Source organism: Chelonoidis abingdonii, chromosome 22 (assembly GCF_003597395.2).
Source record: "Chelonoidis abingdonii isolate Lonesome George chromosome 22, CheloAbing_2.0, whole genome shotgun sequence".
NCBI classification, from domain to species: Eukaryota; Metazoa; Chordata; order Testudines; family Testudinidae; genus Chelonoidis; species Chelonoidis abingdonii.
The window spans coordinates 31371872-31391147 of NC_133790.1; the positions used below are offsets into that span (position 1 = coordinate 31371872).

Sequence of the window (19276 nt, forward strand, 5' to 3'; positions counted from 1 at the left end):
GTGCTCTCTCAGCTGTGAGAGGGTCTATTTCCAATCTCTCTTATCTTCTGTTTCCCAGTTGCAAGTACAAGGTAGCAAAACTATAGTCTTTTAAATTGTTTTGCTGTATTTGCATCTGTGTATCTGGCTGGTGGAGTCTTTATGTGTATTTGGCTATAAGTACTTTAAATTGTATTGTTTTTGGGTAAGGCTGTTTATCCCTTTTCTAAGTTGAAAGCCCTGTATCAATACCATCTAAGTTTAGCAGGAGAACTGTTATTCTATTCTTCTTCTTTTTTAATTAATAAGTTGTTTGCTTTTTAGACCTGTTTGATTTTTTTTCTAGTTGACCGCACCGAGGATATTGGTGGGAGAAAGGAAAGACAGGGGGGAGGGGGAAAAGCTGCTCTCTGTGTTTTCCTGGAGTCCTGCCTAGCAACTCTCTATAACTACTAGGCCTCTGCCCGCATTTAGTAAAGCAAAGAGAAAACCCTCTTTGTTTTTACCAGAATGTGTTGTTCTGGCTGGAGTGCTTTGCTGACCACTTAAGGCTGCTTTGTTTAACAAACTACCGTTGTTACCTATAATAGCCCTCCCTATGCACAGCTAGCAGGAAGCAAGGGAAAAAAAATTCTCTGGCTGCAGTTTAAAAAATAAACCCTTCCCTCTGCTTATAACCAGCTAGCAGAGAAGCAAATTAATAATTTTACTGGCTTTTGGATTTTTATCTATCCCACCTCTGCCACCATGTTGTAGCTTCCAACTCAGATTTGAACCTTAGCGATCATAACCTGAGAAGCTAGCATGAACCCCTCTAAGCTTAATTATCAGCTTAGATCTGATCTCGCTGCCACCAGCCAAGAATTTCCAATGTTCCCTGAGGCCATGGGGAAAGCTTATCCTCATCTGATGGGCTTTCCTGTGAACACTTTAGTCGTAGCAGCCATTACTCATATACTCACTGATCGAAGGATACAAGGGCATGGGATATTGGACTCCATCTTGTGCCTGTACTTTTCCACTAACTGTGTTGGGGATTTTGCTTGGAACAAAGAAGTTCCCTCCACATGGAAGAAGCTATAAAAGGGGGAAGTGACACCACCACTTGGCCTCACTGCCCCTACAACTCAACACCTCAGGAACAAAAACTGAACTGGGGAAGGTGGTCCCAGGCAGGAAAGAAAGAATCCCAGCCTGTGTATTGAAGATCTGCAAACTGCCTGTACCATCAGGGTGGGACACTGCTTGATTCAAATACTGTCTAGTATATAGCACTTTGATTGTTATATTGTATATTTCTTAGGTAACCAACTTTGAGCTGTACGCTATTACTTATAACCACTTACAATCTTTCTGTCGTTAATAAATCTGTTTTATACTTTTTACCTAAAATAGTGTTTGTTTGAAGTGCAAAAGGAAATCTGCTCAGTAACAGGAGCTGGTGCATTGTCCTCTCCACACTGAGGGAGGGAGGGGAGGACTGGGTAATAAACTTACTCTGGTCAGGGCAAGACAGTACAGCTCTGGGGTCATAGGCTAGGGCAAGGGTCAGCAACCTTTCAGAAGTGCTGTGCCAAGTCTTCATTTATTCACTCAAATTTAAGGTTTCGCGTGCCAGTCATACATTTTAATGTTTTGAGAAGATCTCTTTCTATACGTCTATAATATATAACTAAACTATTGGTATAGGTAAAATAAATAAAGTTTTTAAAATGTTAAATGAAGTGTCTTAAAAATTAAATTAAAATGGAGAGCCCCCTGAACCAGTGGCCAGGACCCAGACAGTATGAGTGCCACTGAAAATCAGCTCGCGTGCCACCTTTGGCATACGTGCCATAGGTTGCCTACCCTGGGCTAGGGGCTGAAGCCTCTCTACTGTTGTGTGACTGGCAAAGGCATTTGTGTAACTGCAGCTGGGAGTGTCAGTGCTTGTGTGAGTGTAGGACTAAGAGAGGTCTGCAACTTGTCAGAGTATCACAGTGAGTAAGGGAGCCCAGTCTGGTGAGACAGAAGGCTCAGCATTATCCCAATTTCAGGTTGCACTCCGGGAAAGTCCATCACAACTTCCCAGACTCTCTGCCCCCATGTTCTTGCGGATCCTTGCTCCCCACCCTCCCATCACTAAGTCCCTGTTCTGTTAAAAATCCAAAATTTCATGGAGCATTCTAGCGAAACTGATCAGAAACAGTGTTCCAAAGTTATCACCCAACAGATACATGCCTACAAGTTAAGTGTAGGGCCTTGCTTTGCTATGGCAGCGACTCCAGCCACATTAGGCAGAGCACTATGCTAATGACACAAACAAGCAGAGCGTGTCCTGATCACTAGCAAGCAAACTCATTTTAAACAGTTGCCCTATCTATGGGGAAAGAATATTATTTTTTTCATCTCACTTTTAACACAAAATTTAAACCCGAGCCACTTAACATGTTGCCTATATGCAGCACTTACCAATAAATGATGTAGCCTGTTCATTTCTCATTTTTCTGTGCCAATAGAGGCTTCTTGTCCTGATTACCACAACGGTGATGGAAGACTCTGAAGTCTGCCAGATGTCTATGTTAAAGGCAGAGGCTGGGAGTCTATAATTTTATTAACATTGTTCATCTGAGATCATGGTGATAAATGCTAGCTACCACTTTCTTAAGTCAACTGCAAGGGGAAAAGTTCAACAGCAGAGCCAAATCTTGCACGTGGTAAGAAGCCCAGCTCAGAAGAGGATCTCAGCTGCAAAATGATGGGATGTGTGTAGAGAGAGCTCCAAATAGGGCTAACTAGGTTCTCACTCAGACTCACATACCCATAGTGGATTTGAGTGAGGGAAGGCCAAATTAGCTCCAGTTATGCCTTGTTTAACAGTTTATTTCCAGCACGGCTAGGTTGCGATCGCCAAGCTATTTCTCTAATTTGTTTTAGAGTATTTGGCCTTAATACACAATTTTACATCTGTCAAATCCAATTCATCCTGAATTTGTCTATAAATAGGTGGCTTAGAGACAACACAAGCCACGGGAATGGGCCGTCTAGAATTTCAGGAAGGTTCAATAGTCCTTTCCTCCAAATTACTCCTGAGTGGGAACACCCAAGTGAAGGCTTAACTTAATCCCAAGACTCCTACAGTCTCTCATCAAGACAAACTGTTAGTCATTTGCTTCACTGATGAAGCTTATAAATACCTATTTCCCTGTCTGGTCTGTCACAAGCAATAATCACTTTAGCACGGGGGCAAAAAGCCCAAGGATACAGCAGTACTGGAGCAGAAGCCTTGACAATTAAGACCAGTGAGTGGATGGATTAAATAAATTTCATGCCACTAGCTAGGAATACTGATGGAAATCTCTCTCATGGAACAGCAGCAGTCCGATCTCTCTCCAGCTTGCCTCAGCACTGAGAAAGCAAAAGCAGAGATTCCTCTAGATCTTGTTCCTTGAGGATACAAGTACTTAGCACTTCGAATGGAGGAGGAGAGGGGAAGAGAGGAAGTATGGAATTGGTCATGGGACGATTAATTCAATCCAAATGTGAAGTTACACCTTTTTGCACCCTACTTCTGAATCTGGCCTCCTGCGGTTAGGACACGACTAAACAGCACATGAGGAACAGTTGATGTGTGAGGGCACATCTAGAGGAACCATGTATGAAGATCACCCTTCCCCTCTCTCCCAGCTGGTGTAGCTTTGGTTTGTTAAGCAGCTCAGACTTGAATTTCTTGTTAAACTAACCACAGTCCCAGCTTTTCCCCCCAAAAGAGAGGCTTCTCCTTGTCATGCTGGCCAATGCATCCTGCCACTCACCTCAACCTTGATGGCACAGCGGCCGATGGCTCGGACTGCCTTCCTCACAAAGTCCACATCTACTTCTGTCGCATACTCCTTCAGTTCAGCAAGCACCTGCCAGAGAGGGCAAGAAAGTGAGCCCTGTCCTGCCAGGAAGGAGTCACTGGAGCAGATGCCCCTGCTCTTTGCAGTAGAGGGCCAGGATCCCTCAAAAGGGATGTGATAATGGGCTCCTAAACATCCACAGGCTCAGGCTGACAAAACATTCTTGACAGCATCGTGGTCTGCTGGCTTCATAGAGACAGTTTGCCAATGTTCTGAAGAGCTACACACCTTTAGTATCTCATTAGCCACAGCATTTATGAGCTGAGGTGAAGTAAAACCCTCGCAGAATGCTAACCAGATATGGCTGCTTGACAAGGCTCCCCATCGGTGTTTAATGCTGGCTGAAAGCAAGGAGGCTTGCAGTGCTACTCTTAGGCAATGGAATGAAACTGAGGTAAGGAAGCACATGCTGCTGAGCTATGCATGTGGATAGGTATGGCACAGGTGTAAAGCAGAAGTTTCCACCTCTCCCACTGTGCTGATGCTGGTACGGGAGGTGAAGTGAGAGAGAAAAGGGATCTGGGATGCTGGATCCTTCTAGAACTTGCTTAGCTCTCTCAGCAGGCACCAATCTGTAGAGAATGCTGGAAGGCAGCAATGCTAAAGAACTCAGCCCCCACCCCTGAAACTGGTGCTGGACAAAGAAACTTTTACCAGAAGGCTAGTCCAGCCCTCCTTGGGGCCAAGACAGGGTTCTGCCCTTAGTCCAGGCCAGTTTAAATATCGCCAACCCTGGGGTTTCTATCACTGCCCTTGGGAGACTAGTCCCCAGTCTAAGGCCTGGAGCCAAAGACTGCACTGTTCCATTGGCTTCAGTGGGCTTAGGCCCAGACCCTAACGGAGCTCTCCATTACGAAATCCCCCCTCCCGCCCCCCAGTAACGTTGTCAACTCCTTGGTTTAATTTCACCCAGTCACCACCCCCTTCCCCCATTTCACTGGCCAGAACGGGTCTTCTAGTCACAATTTACACCTTTCAGGTACTTGCAGACTGTTACATTAGGCCAAAGAGTGACAGTGGGGAACAAGTTTCCCACAGCCTGCCCCATCCAGTAGGCACATAGTGGGCTGGATCTCCTGGGGAGGAGGGCTGACCTGAGCAATGTTGGCCTGGGAAGCCAGGCGGATCATGATATCCAGTTTCTCCAGTTTAACGTAGATGGGGTCGTTGTACTTCACAAAAAACACTTTCATCTCATGCTTCAGGATTTCAGGCCTGGAGGGGGAGACAGGCAGTGTTAAATGACACTCAAACTCTCTATATTTTATCATGTGAACCAGCAAAGAGCCATTTTAAAATCCAGTGCTGATTTCCCCTCCCTCCATGTATTGAGGATGTCCAACATGCACCTGTGTCAACATAACTGCTTCCAGAACCTCATGGTGAGGTGAATGGGGAGTGACTCGGTGTTAGCTGCATGCTGCTCCTCATCACCATTCCCTCAAGTCTGAAGCAGCACACCCAGCTTGGATGGGAACCTGGGATTTGCTAGATCAGGTCATTCATCTTTCAGGACCAATATCCTGCTTCTGGGAGTGGCAGAACCTGAATCTTTTGAGGTAAGTGACCCCTTCTCCCTTCTAATGCAGCATGTGGGAGGGAGGCAGCAAGAGAAATATGCCCTGACCTCCGCAATCATCTGATGTCCTGAAACATAAAATTGATTCCTTTTTGAGTTAGCTGGAAGAATTGGTCACATGCTGGACTGTAGAGAGGGCTGAAGAATTGACCAAGACCTTGTGACAGAGGATCTTAACCACAGATGGCTGCACAATAAAGCTTCCTGAAAGCCTTGAGAAGCACAGCACCCACCACAGGGAGAGTCCGATCTCGCTGGCCACTAGCAGGGCTGCCCAGAGGATTCAGGGGCCTTGGGGGTCTTCGCCGGCGGGGGGCTCCCCACTTCAGCGGCAATTCAGTGGCGGGGAGGGGGTGTGCTTCCGCTCCAGGACCCACCGTCGAAGTCCCCAAAGACCCGCGGCGGGGCCCCCTGCCACCAAATTGCTGCCGAAGACCCAGCACTTCAGTGGCGGGGCCTGGGGCGGAAGGACCCCCCCACCGCTGCCGAATTGCCGCCGAAGATCCGGAGCAGAAGCAGCTCCGGGGGCCCGGGACCAGTGAGAGCTTTCCGGGGCCCCCAGAGCAAGTGAAGGATCCTGCTCCTGGGGCCCCGGAACACTCTCGTGGGGGCCCCTGCGGGGACTGGGGCAAATTGCCCCACTTGCCCCCCAGGCAACCCTGGCCACTAGGCTCTACAGCAGTATCAGTACAAATGAACAGCATGGAGCAGGACTGGGAGCAGTATCAAAATTGGGGGAAAAAACACCTATAAGTTTGGAGATTGTATTAACTATTCCCTCCTCCCCTTCCCCAATACACTTTTCTGGAGGACAACAGGGTTATTTCTGCAGTAGCAGCTGCCTCTGGGGCCTGGTCTACACTATGCGTTTATACCGAATTTAGCAGCATTAAACCGATTTAACCCTGCACCCGTCCACATGAGCCCCTTAATATTGATATAAAGGGCTCTTGAAACCAGTTTCTGTACTCCTCCCCAACGAGAGGAGTAGCGCTGAAATCAGTATTGCCATGTCGGATTAGGGTTAGTGTGGCCGCAAATCGACGGTATTGGCCTCCGGGCGGTATCCCATAGTGCTTTCCAGAGCAATCACAATGGTGCAATCTGAACTCGGATGCACTGGCCAGGTAGACAGGAAAAGCCTCGCGAACTTTTGAATTGCATTTCCTGTTTGCCCAGCGTGGAGCTCTGATCAGCACGGATGGCGATGCAGTCGCAAATCCCAAAAGAGCTCCAGCATGGACCGTACGGGAGAAACTGGATCTGATCGCTGTATGGGGAGACAACTTCTATCTGAGCTCTGTTAACAGAAGATGAAATGACCAAAGCATTGAAAAAAAATCTCCAAGGCTTATGAGTTACAGAGTCCACAGCCACAGTGCTGTGTGGACAAAGGCATAACGAAAGCCCAAAGAATCCAAGATGAGCTCATGGAGGAGGGTATGAGGACGTTCCAGCTGATTCCAACAGTCCGCGTCTGCGAAAAGTATTTGCACTTTGGCTGAGCCCTGCCCAATGCCTTGTTAGGGTCAAACGTGTCCTCAGGTATTCGTAATTACCACCCTCCCCCCGACCGCGAAAGAAAGCGGGAAAAAAAAATCGTTCTGACTTTTTTTTCAATGTCAGCCTCTATGTTTCTGCATGGCTGGGCAGACCGCAGTGCTGTGCACGAAATGCAAGCATCGCTTCCCCTCCTTCCCAGGTGGTGGCAGCTGACGTAGTAAAAAAGACTGTAGCCGTCCTCATCATCCTTGTGGAGTCTCCTGGGGCCTGTCAGGTGAGGTCGGTTGGGGGCCTGGGGTTAAAAAAAGAATGACTGTGTCTTCCGGCAAGATGGTAGACAAGCTGGCCACCGCCTCTCATAGAACTGGGGCGTGAGCCTCATACCCCCTTCATGTAAAGGAAAAAAAGATCTGTTACTGCCTGAGCTATATAGCAAAAGCTGGAGGCTGGCCTCCCCCTCATTTTCCATCTCACTAAAAAAGTCCAGTGTTTTTATTCCTGCTTTATTATCATCACCACAATGGGGGACTGCCATGCGAAGCCCAGGGGGGGAGGGGTTGGGAGAAGGGAACAACAGGCTGGGGTTTCAGGGGCCACCCCCCTAGATCATGCAGGCCATCATGCAGGATTCTGACATGGACGGGTCCTCCTCTGGTTCTCAATACATTACCCCATTTGGCAGACTGAACATTTTAGATAAAAAACAAGAGGAATGGAATCGGGACTCATTCCATTGTCTGGCAAGCCCCAGCCAAATTCCATGCGAAGGCCAGGCAGGACAACCCATGACAAGCACAACGGTAACAGACGACTGATAACCGTCTCCGCCACCTTGCGAAAGCAATGATGCGTCTGAGTAGCACTGCAGTACTGCCTCTGTCAGCAGCATCCAGTACACATACAGTGACAGTGACAAAAGGCAAAACAGGCTCCATGGTTGCCATGCTATGGCGTCTGCCAGGGCAATCCAGGGAAAAAGGGCTCGAAATGATTGTCTGCCGTTGCTTTCACGGAGGAAGGATTGAGTGACGACATTTACCCAGAATCACCCACGACACTGTTTTTGCACTATCATGCATTGGGATCTCAGCCCAGAATTCCAGTGGGTGGGGGAGACAGTGGGAACTATGGGATAGCTACGGGATAGCTACCCACAGTGCAATGCTCCAGAAATCGATGCTAGCCTCTGTACATGGACGCACACCGCTGAATTTTTGTGCTTTGTGTGGCCGTGTGCACTCGACTTTATACAATCTGTTTCACAAAACCGGTTTATGTAAAATCAGAATAATCCTGTAGTGTAGACATACCCTAGGGCTTGCACAAGGCAACATGAAAGGGCTGAGGATATAAAACTCTTGGGGACTTCTATGGCCACCAATACCATAGCATCTGAGCTCAATCTTTAGGCCTTGTCTACATTACAGAGTTTTGTCAACAAAAGTTATGCCAACATACAGCAACTGCTTTAATTAAACTGCTGTTGCATGTCTACACTATACTCCTTGTGTCAGCAGAGTACATCCATACTGGCAGCTCTTACACTGACACAGAGAGCAGTGCACTCTGGGTAACTATCCCACTGTGCAACTGGTTGCACAGCACTTTGGGAAGGGTTTGCAATGCAGCATGGGGCAGGTACAGCGTCACATGACGCAGTTTTCTGAATCCCATCATTTCATAGGTATCCTACTAGATTGCCTTGCCAGCTGCTTTTCAACTGTCGTGTGTGGTGGAGAAAGTGAGAGAGACAGGAAGCATGTTAAATATGTGGGGGAGAGACAGAGTATGTGTGTGTTGGGGGACACTGAGTCCACACAGCAGCTGGAAACAACCAATCCTGAGGCGGGGGAGAGGGACACCCAGCCCCACATCAGCCCCTGCCTCTACACAGCTCGACAGTCTCTCAGTCCTCACCCCTGAGCAGCAGCAGCCTGCTCTGCCTGCCACTTTGTTCCTAGTGCTGGGGAGAGCTGGATTCCACATTAATGAAATGTAAAGATCTGATCTGGACTCTCCCTTAACCACTGGCAAACAGAACTCACCATCTAGGTATGGTTCACATTGGCTGGTTAGTCTTGTAGAACTTTGTAAGGAAGACGCTGTTTACGTATCTTAGCCTGTAATGCCCCATTGGGCATAGGCAGATTTTCTAAGTTGCATGACACAGGAAAGGGCCCTTTCAGGTATTCCTTTATATGAAAAGGAACAGCTGCATTTTAAAGAGCAACACAAAAATGATTTTTTCCAAAGTCATTAGACACATTTGATAAAACAAAGAATTTTACAATTGTATCATATACAGCATAAAGCGTGAGAAGGCAACCAATAGTACACACTTCACTTGGAAGGTGACGCTTGTCTCTAAAGATATAGCTACGCTGCAATCACAGGGTTTCATTAGAGCTTGTTTAGATCTAGCTTTGATCTGGCTAGTTCAGGTACCAGCGCAGAGAAGCCATGACAGCGTGTGCTTTAGTGACTTCCCTGCTCCAGACCCCGAGCTTGGCTATGCCTCCGTGAGCTGCAATGGCATCCTGTGATGGCAGTGTAGACAAACCCTTAGTTTCTAGTCCATTTCATTTCTTGATTCACACAATCTCTGAGATTCCAACTCCGCCGAGGGAAGAGGGAGGATTCCATTGGGATTTAAAGCAAGCCCATGTCAACGATTCTCATCACTAGGGGTTCTGAAAGCTCAAGCTGTACATCTGTAACTCAACTATCACAATGGGGCTGGGCCACATATATTAGGTTCTGCTGTGTAGCTTCCAAAGTAGATTGTATTCATGGCATTAGACTGCTGAGTGGTTAAGGCCCCACTGCTGAGGTCTCAGCAGGGAGAGGGGTTTGCCTAAGGCCAGCCAGGCCTGGCATGGAAGAGCTGACTATGCCTCCCCACCCATCAGCATTAGACGGCTCCATCTCACCTCTTCTGCACGATGAGGTTGATGTTGCGGAGAGCCACGTACTGCAGCTCAGGCTCTGCCGAGAGCAATGTGACCAGAGGAGGAGCCAATTTCTTCAGCAGGGTGCCATAATAATCCAGGTCCTTCGACAGCATCTCCATGAACTTCATGAGCACTTTCACTGCCGACAGGACCACGGCAGAGTTGGCATGGGACAGCCGGGGTGTCACCCGTTCACAGATGCTGGGAGGGGTGTGGGGAGAAGGGAGAACAAGAAAGGCAAATGCAAAGCAACTGGATAGAAAAGTTTTAACCCTTAAGGCAAACAAGGTTACAAGCTTGTGCCAGTATTTGGTTCACACTAGGGACTGCTTTCAACCATTTCTTTCATGCTCTGCTGTCCTGAAAGTAATCTGGGCTCACAGGACTGCTGGAGGGACAAACCCAACAATGGATCAGTGATAGGGTCCCAATCTTGAACCCTCATCGGCCAGTGCTGGTGAACCAACTCAGCCGGCAAAGAAAAGTATCTCACACCACTTCTGAGCCATCACCTCGAGGTGACCTAGAAGCCAAAATAGACTCAGGAAGAAGCAGAGTCCAGGTCTCCTTGACAGAACAAAACAGCATAACAGTGGATCCTCAGATGAAGAGCAGGAAGGGATATGCCCCAGGGCACTAGTGATACGTGCTCCTTGCACTGGCTGGGGTATATAAACCAAAAAAGATGTTTTGGGGTCTCACTGGAGGGATGTGGTCTACATGGTCTAGTCATTTAAAGAAGTGTATAGGTCCCATGTAGCTTACAAGTCATTGGCCAATCAGCCTGATTTCTGGATCCCTAATGTCCAGATACCACAGCAACCCAACAGCAGGATCCACACCCCCTCCCCCCACCACCTCCGGGCCTCCCAACAGCAGGATCCACAGCTTCCCCCCGCGACCTCCTCACCTCTGGGCCTCCCGGTCATCCTTCGGCATGTAGTTAGCCAGACAGTCCAGGATGAAGATCTGGCCCCACTCTGTGCACTCATTCAGGGCCGTCAGCAGCTTGTTAATAGACTGGGGGTTCAGGTCCAGCAGGTTACTGCTTGGGTGAGACTCTGCTATTTCGGAAAGGGCTGCTACCGCATTAGCCACCACCTGAGAGGACAGGCAGGCAATTAACACCCATGTTGCACGTTTAACACCTTCCCATTCATAGTTGAATACATGCAAGGAGGCAGTATTGCCTGGGGGATAGCAGATAGAACCTGGGTTTCCTGACACTCAGGTCCCCATTTCTGGCTCTGCCAGGAGCTACCTGCGTTACTGCGGGTAACCTCTGGGCCCAAGTTCCTCCTTCTGCAAGGCAGGGGGCTTATCCACCTCTGTAAGCACTTAGGTCGCATCAGCAAAGACACTAAGAATTGCAGGGCATTATTGTGGCTTGGAACAGCTACTGGCACTCCAGGGTAACCCACAAGGCAGCCAAGAACACCGCACACTGCCAGGGAACCACAGCTCTTTGACCAAATGCTCGCTGGACAAGATATATTTGAATATCCTACATGAAAAAGCTTTAAGACACATGCTCCTCCGCGACTCTATCAGTGGCTTCACCATCACACCAGCCACAAGCAATTTCTTACACTACCACCAACCTGGGCTGCAGGGAAAAGTCAACTAGGGATAGGAAGAAGGGGCTCAGAACTGCATGGAACAGAACCTGAGCCAGATTTACAAGCCCCCCAGCTCTCTGAAAACAAACATACATCCTTGCCAACAGCACCTCTCAGACTCCAAATGACAACTGAGTGCCAACCACCTCACACAAATAAACAAATTACTCTAATTACTGTTAGCATGATCCTGTGGCCCACATGGTAATCTCTTTAAATATTCAGTGTGTGCTGGTGAAGTGAAGCTGGAGTCAGACCAGCCCCAGCCATTCACCTTGGAGCTTGGAAGATGGGATCCTCCATTATTCAGACACTGACCACAACACCTTTGCTCCCTAAACACAGAACCACCATTAACCTCCTTTGAAGCCTTTGGCTCCTTGCCTGCGAGGTTTGCACAGCAGTGCAGCTGCTTAATTGGGTGGGTGGTAAGAGTTGATGGGCAGCAGAGAGAGGGGCGAGGGAGACATAGTGGTTAGTAGGGTTTGAAATACTCTCCAGCCCCAAAGTCAGGGTTTTCTTTTAGAGGAGGAGGGAGATAAGAGGAAGGGGCAAGTCCACAAGTTATCAAGGATGTGACAAGTCTCCCCTGAACCTGTAAGAGATGTTACAAACCTACCCATGTTGCAGGGTTATTCACTCACTTCTGAGTCCCCAGTTGCTGGCTAGCAGTAGTATTGGATTTTGGCATCAGTGCTGTGCTAGAGACCAGAACAGGGCTTAGCCATCAGCTAAAAATTAATCTGCTCATCCAGGCTTGAAAGAAAAAACCTAAGGGGGAATTGTTTGTACCTACAGGCCAAACAGACTTGTCAATGCATTTCAGTGACACAAAAGTGCTTCTTGACTTTCTGCTGTAGTGCTCTCTTCAGGGCATAGGGGTTTGGAAATAACAAGCAGGTTTGTTCCTCCATTAGACCCTTCTGATTGCTGCAGTCAAAGTAATCCTGGCAGAGCAGAGAGGGAAGACACTGCACTCAGAGCTGGAAATGCTGCCATGGGCTGACCATGAGGAGAGAACCCAAATCCTTGGCATTGATGGGGAGCTCTGACACAATCCTGCAGGCCTAGCTGCTGCCAAGTCCCCTCTGCAAGAGGTTTTCATCTTGGGTAAGTAGTACATCTGCCTACCTTTCATCTCAGCAGGATCCTAGAGCGCTTACCAACGATATACAGGCAGCCACCTCTGAGCTAGAGAGCAGCAGCCAAATGGTCTGAAGCAGAGATGGGGAGGGAAATTTTGGCCAGTTATGGCTAATTGCTACCCATAAGTGCAAAGTGTGCCCAAGCAGAGCAGACAGGCCCTTGATTGTAAAAGGTTTCAGTCAAGACAGTTACACAGCTTCCAAAGGACGAATGGTTAAACTGACCTAGACAGGATTCTGAATCGTGGCTCCAGATTCCCTCAATGTTTCAGAGCCAATGCTCACTAAGCCATCCTGACTGGTATCCAGAACCCCAAAGCATGTTATGAACTAAGAGCCAGTGAGCTCACAAAGGAACTGGTGAAATGCAGCCACCATTTTATGCCAGAGTCATTACACCAGAGCTTCCATTTCCCAAAACCCTAATTTCCTGGATGGCAGCTCGATGGTAACTGAACCCTTGCAAAGAATAGAGGCTAGAGCCACCAGATCACATGTAAGCGCTCTCCCCCGCCTCTTTACCTAGCCAGGAATGCCACAGAAGAGACAAGCTTTTCTTGAGGGGTGTAGAGATGGAAGCAGCAGGGCTAAGACCTAACTAAAGAAGAAAGTGTAGCCCTTTGAGGCACAAGGAAGAAACTGACAGGCAGGAAGATTCCCGCTGGCAGAGTGGGAGGAGATTTACTTTGACATGTCCATAGCTTTTACAAGAATGCTCCTAAGACTAAGTACATCTCTTGCCTAGTGCCAGTGCTCCACGCAGTTGCTCTGACAGATTGAAAAGGCATCAGACACAGACATGATTGTTCCAATATCGCTCCTCTTGTCAGGCACTGCACCTATTCATGGCTACCTGTTGGGTTTTAGTCAAGGTGGCTGTGTTGGTGGCAATGACTACCTAGAAAGCAGCACCGGCATCAGAACCATTTCTGCACCAGGGTTCTGTGACACAAGCCTTCACCCCTGCCCCCAAAACAGCTTTAATGCATCTCCAAGCCCCACCTCCTAAGCTTGTCTGGTTTTGCACAGACATGAGTGAGTGACATTTGCACAGAACACCTTGCAATGGAGAAGACTCGCTGCATCATCTACTCCATTCCTCTGTCAGGGCAGGCACTAACCACACAGGAGTCACTGGCTATTACAGTATCCATCTCCTTTCAGATTACATCAAACTAGCAATCAGGGCCTCCTCAGCGGGATGCACCTGGAAGGGCTGAATGGTTACCTGCTAACAAACAGCATACTGCAGAGGCAGCAAAGGGACGGGAGGCCAGGCCAGGCAGGGATTACAAGGGCAAGCAGTGAGATCTGCACAGCTCTCACGAGACACTACCCCTAAATACTGTAGTGTAAGCAAGGGGGGGGGGGGAAAAGGAGGGAGAGTCCACAGCATCTGGAGGCTAAAGAAGCCTCCTTTGTACCATGGCATTTTCTAAGGACCACTGAAGAGATCTCAGCATACTCATGTTTTGGAAGATTCCCAAGTGCCCCTGGCTGAAGCAATGAATGCACAGAGCCATGCAGAGGTTTATGCTTGGATTAGTAGGAGAGGATAAGTGAGTGGGAAGAGCAACTGACCAAGTCTGGAGGAGAAGAGAGGAAGGGGGTGAAGACAGCATAGAGCAGCGATTGAAAGCCAAAAAGAACAATCACCATAGGGTTGGAATCTGAGATCAGGTCCTTCAATGTGTCCAAGAAACCTTGGTCCTCCACAAGTTGGGCATTGATGTCATGAAGCTTTGCCACGCAGACTGCTGCTGTCTTGCGCACGTAAGGGTCCTCGTCCTTCAGACACTTCCTCAGCGGCTCACAGAGATACTCAGTTATCTTATCTACCCGGATGCAGCCCATTGTGCGCACAGCCAGAGCACGGATAAGAGGGTTGGGATCTTCACAGTCCTACGGGGGTTAAAAAAGGATGTTAGATTCCTGACACTTCTTTGGGCCACAATTTTCAGGCTTGGGGGAGTTGGAGCTCTTAGTACATATTCAGGAACCAAAACAAAAAGTGATTAGAAGTCCAGTGGTGCCATGCATTGAGTGCTAAGAACAGGTCACTCACTTAGGTGCCTCAATATGGATTTAGGACTTCAGGAATATGAGTCTGACAGCCTGGGCCACAGTGCAGATATTAATCCCTTAACGCTAGCTGTCTGGATGTTGACATCATCATTTCTCATTTAGATACCTGAATGCCAACTCTGTCAGGTGCTTACATACCTTCTGCAAAAGCCGTCAAGTGCAACTCTTTTCCTCACCTGTAAGTCACCCCTGCACAAAGGGTATTCAGCTTCCAGCATGAACTGGAACTAGCAAATCCAAAAGCATTTAAAATTCTGTTCTGGCAGCATCTCTGCTCCCAACACATTCTCATTCTGCAGCGGCAGACGCCTTCAGCAAGGAGAACATGAAGACCTTTTCAGCTACAGTCATCCTTATTGGTGAACTCTGCTGATGGTCCAGGACAGACATCAGCCATGGGAGGCTCGTGGAGGGGACAGAACTTCCACAGTTTATGAGAGGATAACAGAAATACAACTGCCATGGAAGTATTTCTTCTGAGGTAAAATAAAGGCCAAGTTTAGCTTCTTCAGCCAGTGCTTCAGCCCCAGGGAATTACAGCTGATTTACATGAGACCAGAGAGGTAAGGCTGAGAAAGCCAACCTGCACCCACTTCTTTGGAGCTGCTTAAGCGGCAATTCAGTTTGCAGGCTTCCCAGGCCCCATACTGTTCTCCCATCACAGCATTTGATGGGAGAACAGTATGGGGCCTGGGAAGCCTGGGTAGGATTGATGTGAGGGGCACACTCAGTGACTGAATTCCCACTCACAACGAGATCCTTCCAGGTCAGGATTAAGTTCTTAGGTGGAGTGGTGAAAAGGGAAGCCCAGGACTGAAGGAATATGGTGCACAAGTAAGAGTGAACTGGGTGATGGGTGTCCCGTTCAGGGGCGGCTCTAGGTATTTTGCCACCTCAAGCACGGCAGGCAGGCTGCCTTCGGTGGCTTGCCTGCGGGAGGTTCCCAGTCCCACGGATTCAACGGCAGCCTGCGGGAGGTCCGCCGAAGCTGCGGGACCAGCGGACGCTCCGCAGGCAAGCCGCCGAAGACAACCTGCCCGCAGCCCTTGTGGCAACTGGCAGAGCACCGCCCATGGCTTGCTGCCCCAGGCACGTGCTTGGCGTGCTGGTGCCTGGAGCTGCCCTGGTCCCGTTTCCTCCTCCCCTAGAAGAGCAACATTAAGCTCATTGAGAGGAGGAGGAGCGGAAATTCAGTCAGGGATTTTGCTGAATGACTTGGGTTCTGGATACTCATGGCAAACCAAGCTTGAGCCCTCCACGACGCAGGTGTACATGGCCATGGTAAGCAGCAATCCCATCTTACCTTTACGAAGGTGTTGACAGCCATAATAGCCATGTCTGGCTGGCTCTTGGCATAATTCATCAGGTACAGGTAGACCAGCTTCTTCAGCTCTAGGTTATCGGTCTGCATACAGTTCACCACATCTGGGAAGAGTGCACTGAAACACAGAGTGCCAGCATAAACTACCCCAGTGCTACTGAGACAGGAGATGTGAGTTAGCTGGGGCAGTTCAACTTTCACCTCTATAACCAGAGGCATGCATGTGCCCAGCCACATATCACCTCCTCTGGCCCTCCCAGCTGCCACAGCATTTCTAAAACCTTTTAGGTACGCAAGTGTGAGACTCCATTGAGCCCTCTGAAGGAGCCATTCCAACATCTGGATTTCTTCATGGATCTCCACTAAGATAAGCTCAATGAAGCAGTCCCTAATGGATAAAGCTTGGGGTCATCTTCCTCACCCCAGAATGCTCTACCCTGGAATTTTGGTTGCAAAGTTGGTTCTCCAATTCCTTGAAAGCTGATCCAGTCTTAATAGACCTTCACTAAATTAAAGAAGCCTACATCAATTTTACGTAAGATAGCCAAGGAAACTATTAGTGGCTTTTGGAATCTCCCTCAGATCATCTTCAGACAGCTATATAGTTCTGTAGCACATACAGAAGAGAGTGGACATCAAATACACATTTTGTCCTCTGTTTAAAGCTACACTCCTTGTTCAACCTCTATTCCTTCCCTACTATGCTCCAGGCTGACTGCTTAGCAGCTATTCCCTTTAGAGACTTGTTCATTGGCAGACTCCCTTTTAAAAGTATTTGTTTATTCATTCTGGGACTTTGTCCTCACTTTTATAGTCATTAGCCATTTCCCCTTCTTTTACTCTCCTTCCCCTAAAACCTTGTTTCATGTTCTTATATAAAAGATCTAGAAAACCATTTATCAGTGACTCCAGCAATTAGAATCAGTCTACACTGAGACTGACCAGGTTAAAGCTGCCTTGTGGACTACGTCACATATAATTTTTAAAAGAATCATGGTTAAGTGTGGAGGCTTGCTTTTCCTCCGCCTGCAGCCATGTTGAGCAACCATGCTTCAACACTGCCAATTTCACAGTGAAGTATCAATTCTTTTAAGAGCTAAACTATGCGCTGAACAAAGTCTTGCACCACAAGTAATCATCCAATGGCTGTTCAGACATGACAGTATGCTCAATCAAAAAGATTGTGTGGTCACATCTTTCCACAGTGTTGAAGGGAAACTTTATTGCACCAAAAACAGACTAGAAGAAGCGAGACAGCAGACACTTCACTTTATACAGCGTCCTTATCAGGAACACAGCTTCACAAGGACAGCACTGAATTCCGGAGCTGTACTAACAGAGTGCAGCTAGAAAAGATGTCTATGATCCTAGTGAATGAGTGAAAATGTTCTAGAGCTGCAGAATGCATGACACGTTGTATGGAGAAATAGCCCTTTGTAAGAGCCCATTGACAGCTTCAGAGCTGGGCGAATGGGCAATTGTGCTACTGCTACAGCAGAGCCCAGATCCACTTGATTGTTAGCGAGTTTTCTCTTGCAATGATGTTACATCTAAAAAAGCTAGTCAGGCCACCAAGTCTAAAGCAGAATGAGGCTAGAACAATTCAGGAGTGAATCTGGGCAGGCGGGGGGGTAGAATACTCAAACACCTAACTCTCAAAAAATCAGTCAAGGTCAGAGATTGTTGGACCTAGGAGCTGGTCTACTTGGCCAGTTGTCACTGTTTTAAAGCTAACATGCATGCCCCAGCAAATCAACTGAATAGTAATACGGTGCAATCTGTGGGGTGAGATCAGTTAAGGGGGAACCCATACATATGTAATATAGCAGTGATTTGTTATCTGCCAGACAGTAAATATTTACTATGTTAAAAGCCATTCTTAAATCGCTGTCATGCTCTCCACTGATGGGAATGGATTCTCAAGCTACCATTGTTCTGATACTGCCCAGCCATTTGATGAGGCGCAACAAAGCTCTGAGGAAGCAGAACCCTTCACGAGCACAGGAAAAGGATCTTCAAAGTGCTCACACAAATATTTTTCTTCAGTTGACTTAATCTCTATTAACACTTAATGAAGTTCCAGAATCTAAGACTTTGAGGCTCCCAGCCTTTCCCTGAATTCAAATGGATTCTGCTTGAAACCGTACTCTGCATTCGTGTGTCAAGAAGGTAGCTTCCCTTCAGTGGAATGAGTCATTATTTATCTCGGACTTCAGGGAAACTTCACTCTGGTTAGATGTAGGGATCAGACTCTGGCTACAGACACCTGCTCCCTATGCGCCTCACTTTACTTCACACAGACACATCCTTCCCTCCCTTTCTGTACTTTGTCCCTTCTACCACTGTAGCTCCCAGGCCAGGAACCCTCCATCCAATCCTTACATCCTGCTCCTTCAAATGCACCCTCCTCACTCTCCTAGACTGTCTTCCTGGGTCTTGCACTGGCCTCTCTTCATGGCACAGACCAGGTCTATGGGAAGTGCCATGTAAACTAATGATGCTGGGGGCCCTGCCTGGTGTCCTGAACCTTGGGTTCTAGTCACAGCTCTGCTACTGACTCAGTGTGCAAGACTGGACAAGTCACAAACTTTCTGTTCCTGTTTCCCACATCTGTAAAATGGGAACAGCGCTTTAGCTACCTTTATAAAAGCACAGATTTAACACTGAAGGGTGCTAGGTGGTGGTACTGTTACTAACTAGACCTAGAAGCTGATCTCTCTCATAACCTTGAATGTATACTTTTAAAAAGGTGCACATGGATATGCGAGAGACCACGGTCACCACTCCTAAAAGAGGAAGGGGCAGAAGTACCATTTAGGCATACAGCCTGGGGAGGAAGGGAAGGAGGCCGTATCTCTTTAACACGACTGCCTGATGGGGTAAAAGGGAGAGGAAAATAGAAGAGCTCAGCTTAATATTTTATTCTTGGCTCATCATAACAAGATCTATGAAACAAAGATCTGTCCTCTGTCAAAAGGGGCTTGTTTGCCTTTTATAAATGGTTAAATTTAAGAAAGCAGCAATAATTTCAATAAACTAATCTGGAAGCCAGTCCATTCCTCCTTTAGCTAGATTGCTACTAAAAACAAGTCAAGTTTGCTGGCTGATGGGCTACTTGACCTGAATATACCGTTCATCTTTCAGAGCAGAGGCTGCAGTGACAGGCAAGCTCTCACTCAGCTCTCACACAAGACAAAAGGGTAACTGACTTGC

The 19276-nt window shown here is 47.9% G+C and overlaps 1 protein-coding gene across 5 annotated transcripts in view; it reads right to left on the reverse strand.

Moving 5' to 3' along the window:
• The window catches only part of AP1B1 (adaptor related protein complex 1 subunit beta 1), an 81713-nt gene that overhangs the window by 31571 nt on the left and 30866 nt on the right, over window positions 1-19276 (reverse strand). For all 5 annotated transcript variants that reach the window (XM_032764663.2, XM_032764661.2, XM_075059919.1 and 2 more), the window contains 6 exons: window positions 16046-16181; window positions 14314-14559; window positions 10804-10994; window positions 9873-10094; window positions 4955-5075; window positions 3774-3869 (listed from right to left, as the gene is read on the reverse strand). In XM_032764663.2, coding sequence (XP_032620554.1) covers window positions 3774-3869; window positions 4955-5075; window positions 9873-10094; window positions 10804-10994; window positions 14314-14559; window positions 16046-16181 — 1012 coding nt within the window. The remainder of the gene's footprint in view (window positions 1-3773; window positions 3870-4954; window positions 5076-9872; window positions 10095-10803; window positions 10995-14313; window positions 14560-16045; window positions 16182-19276) is intronic.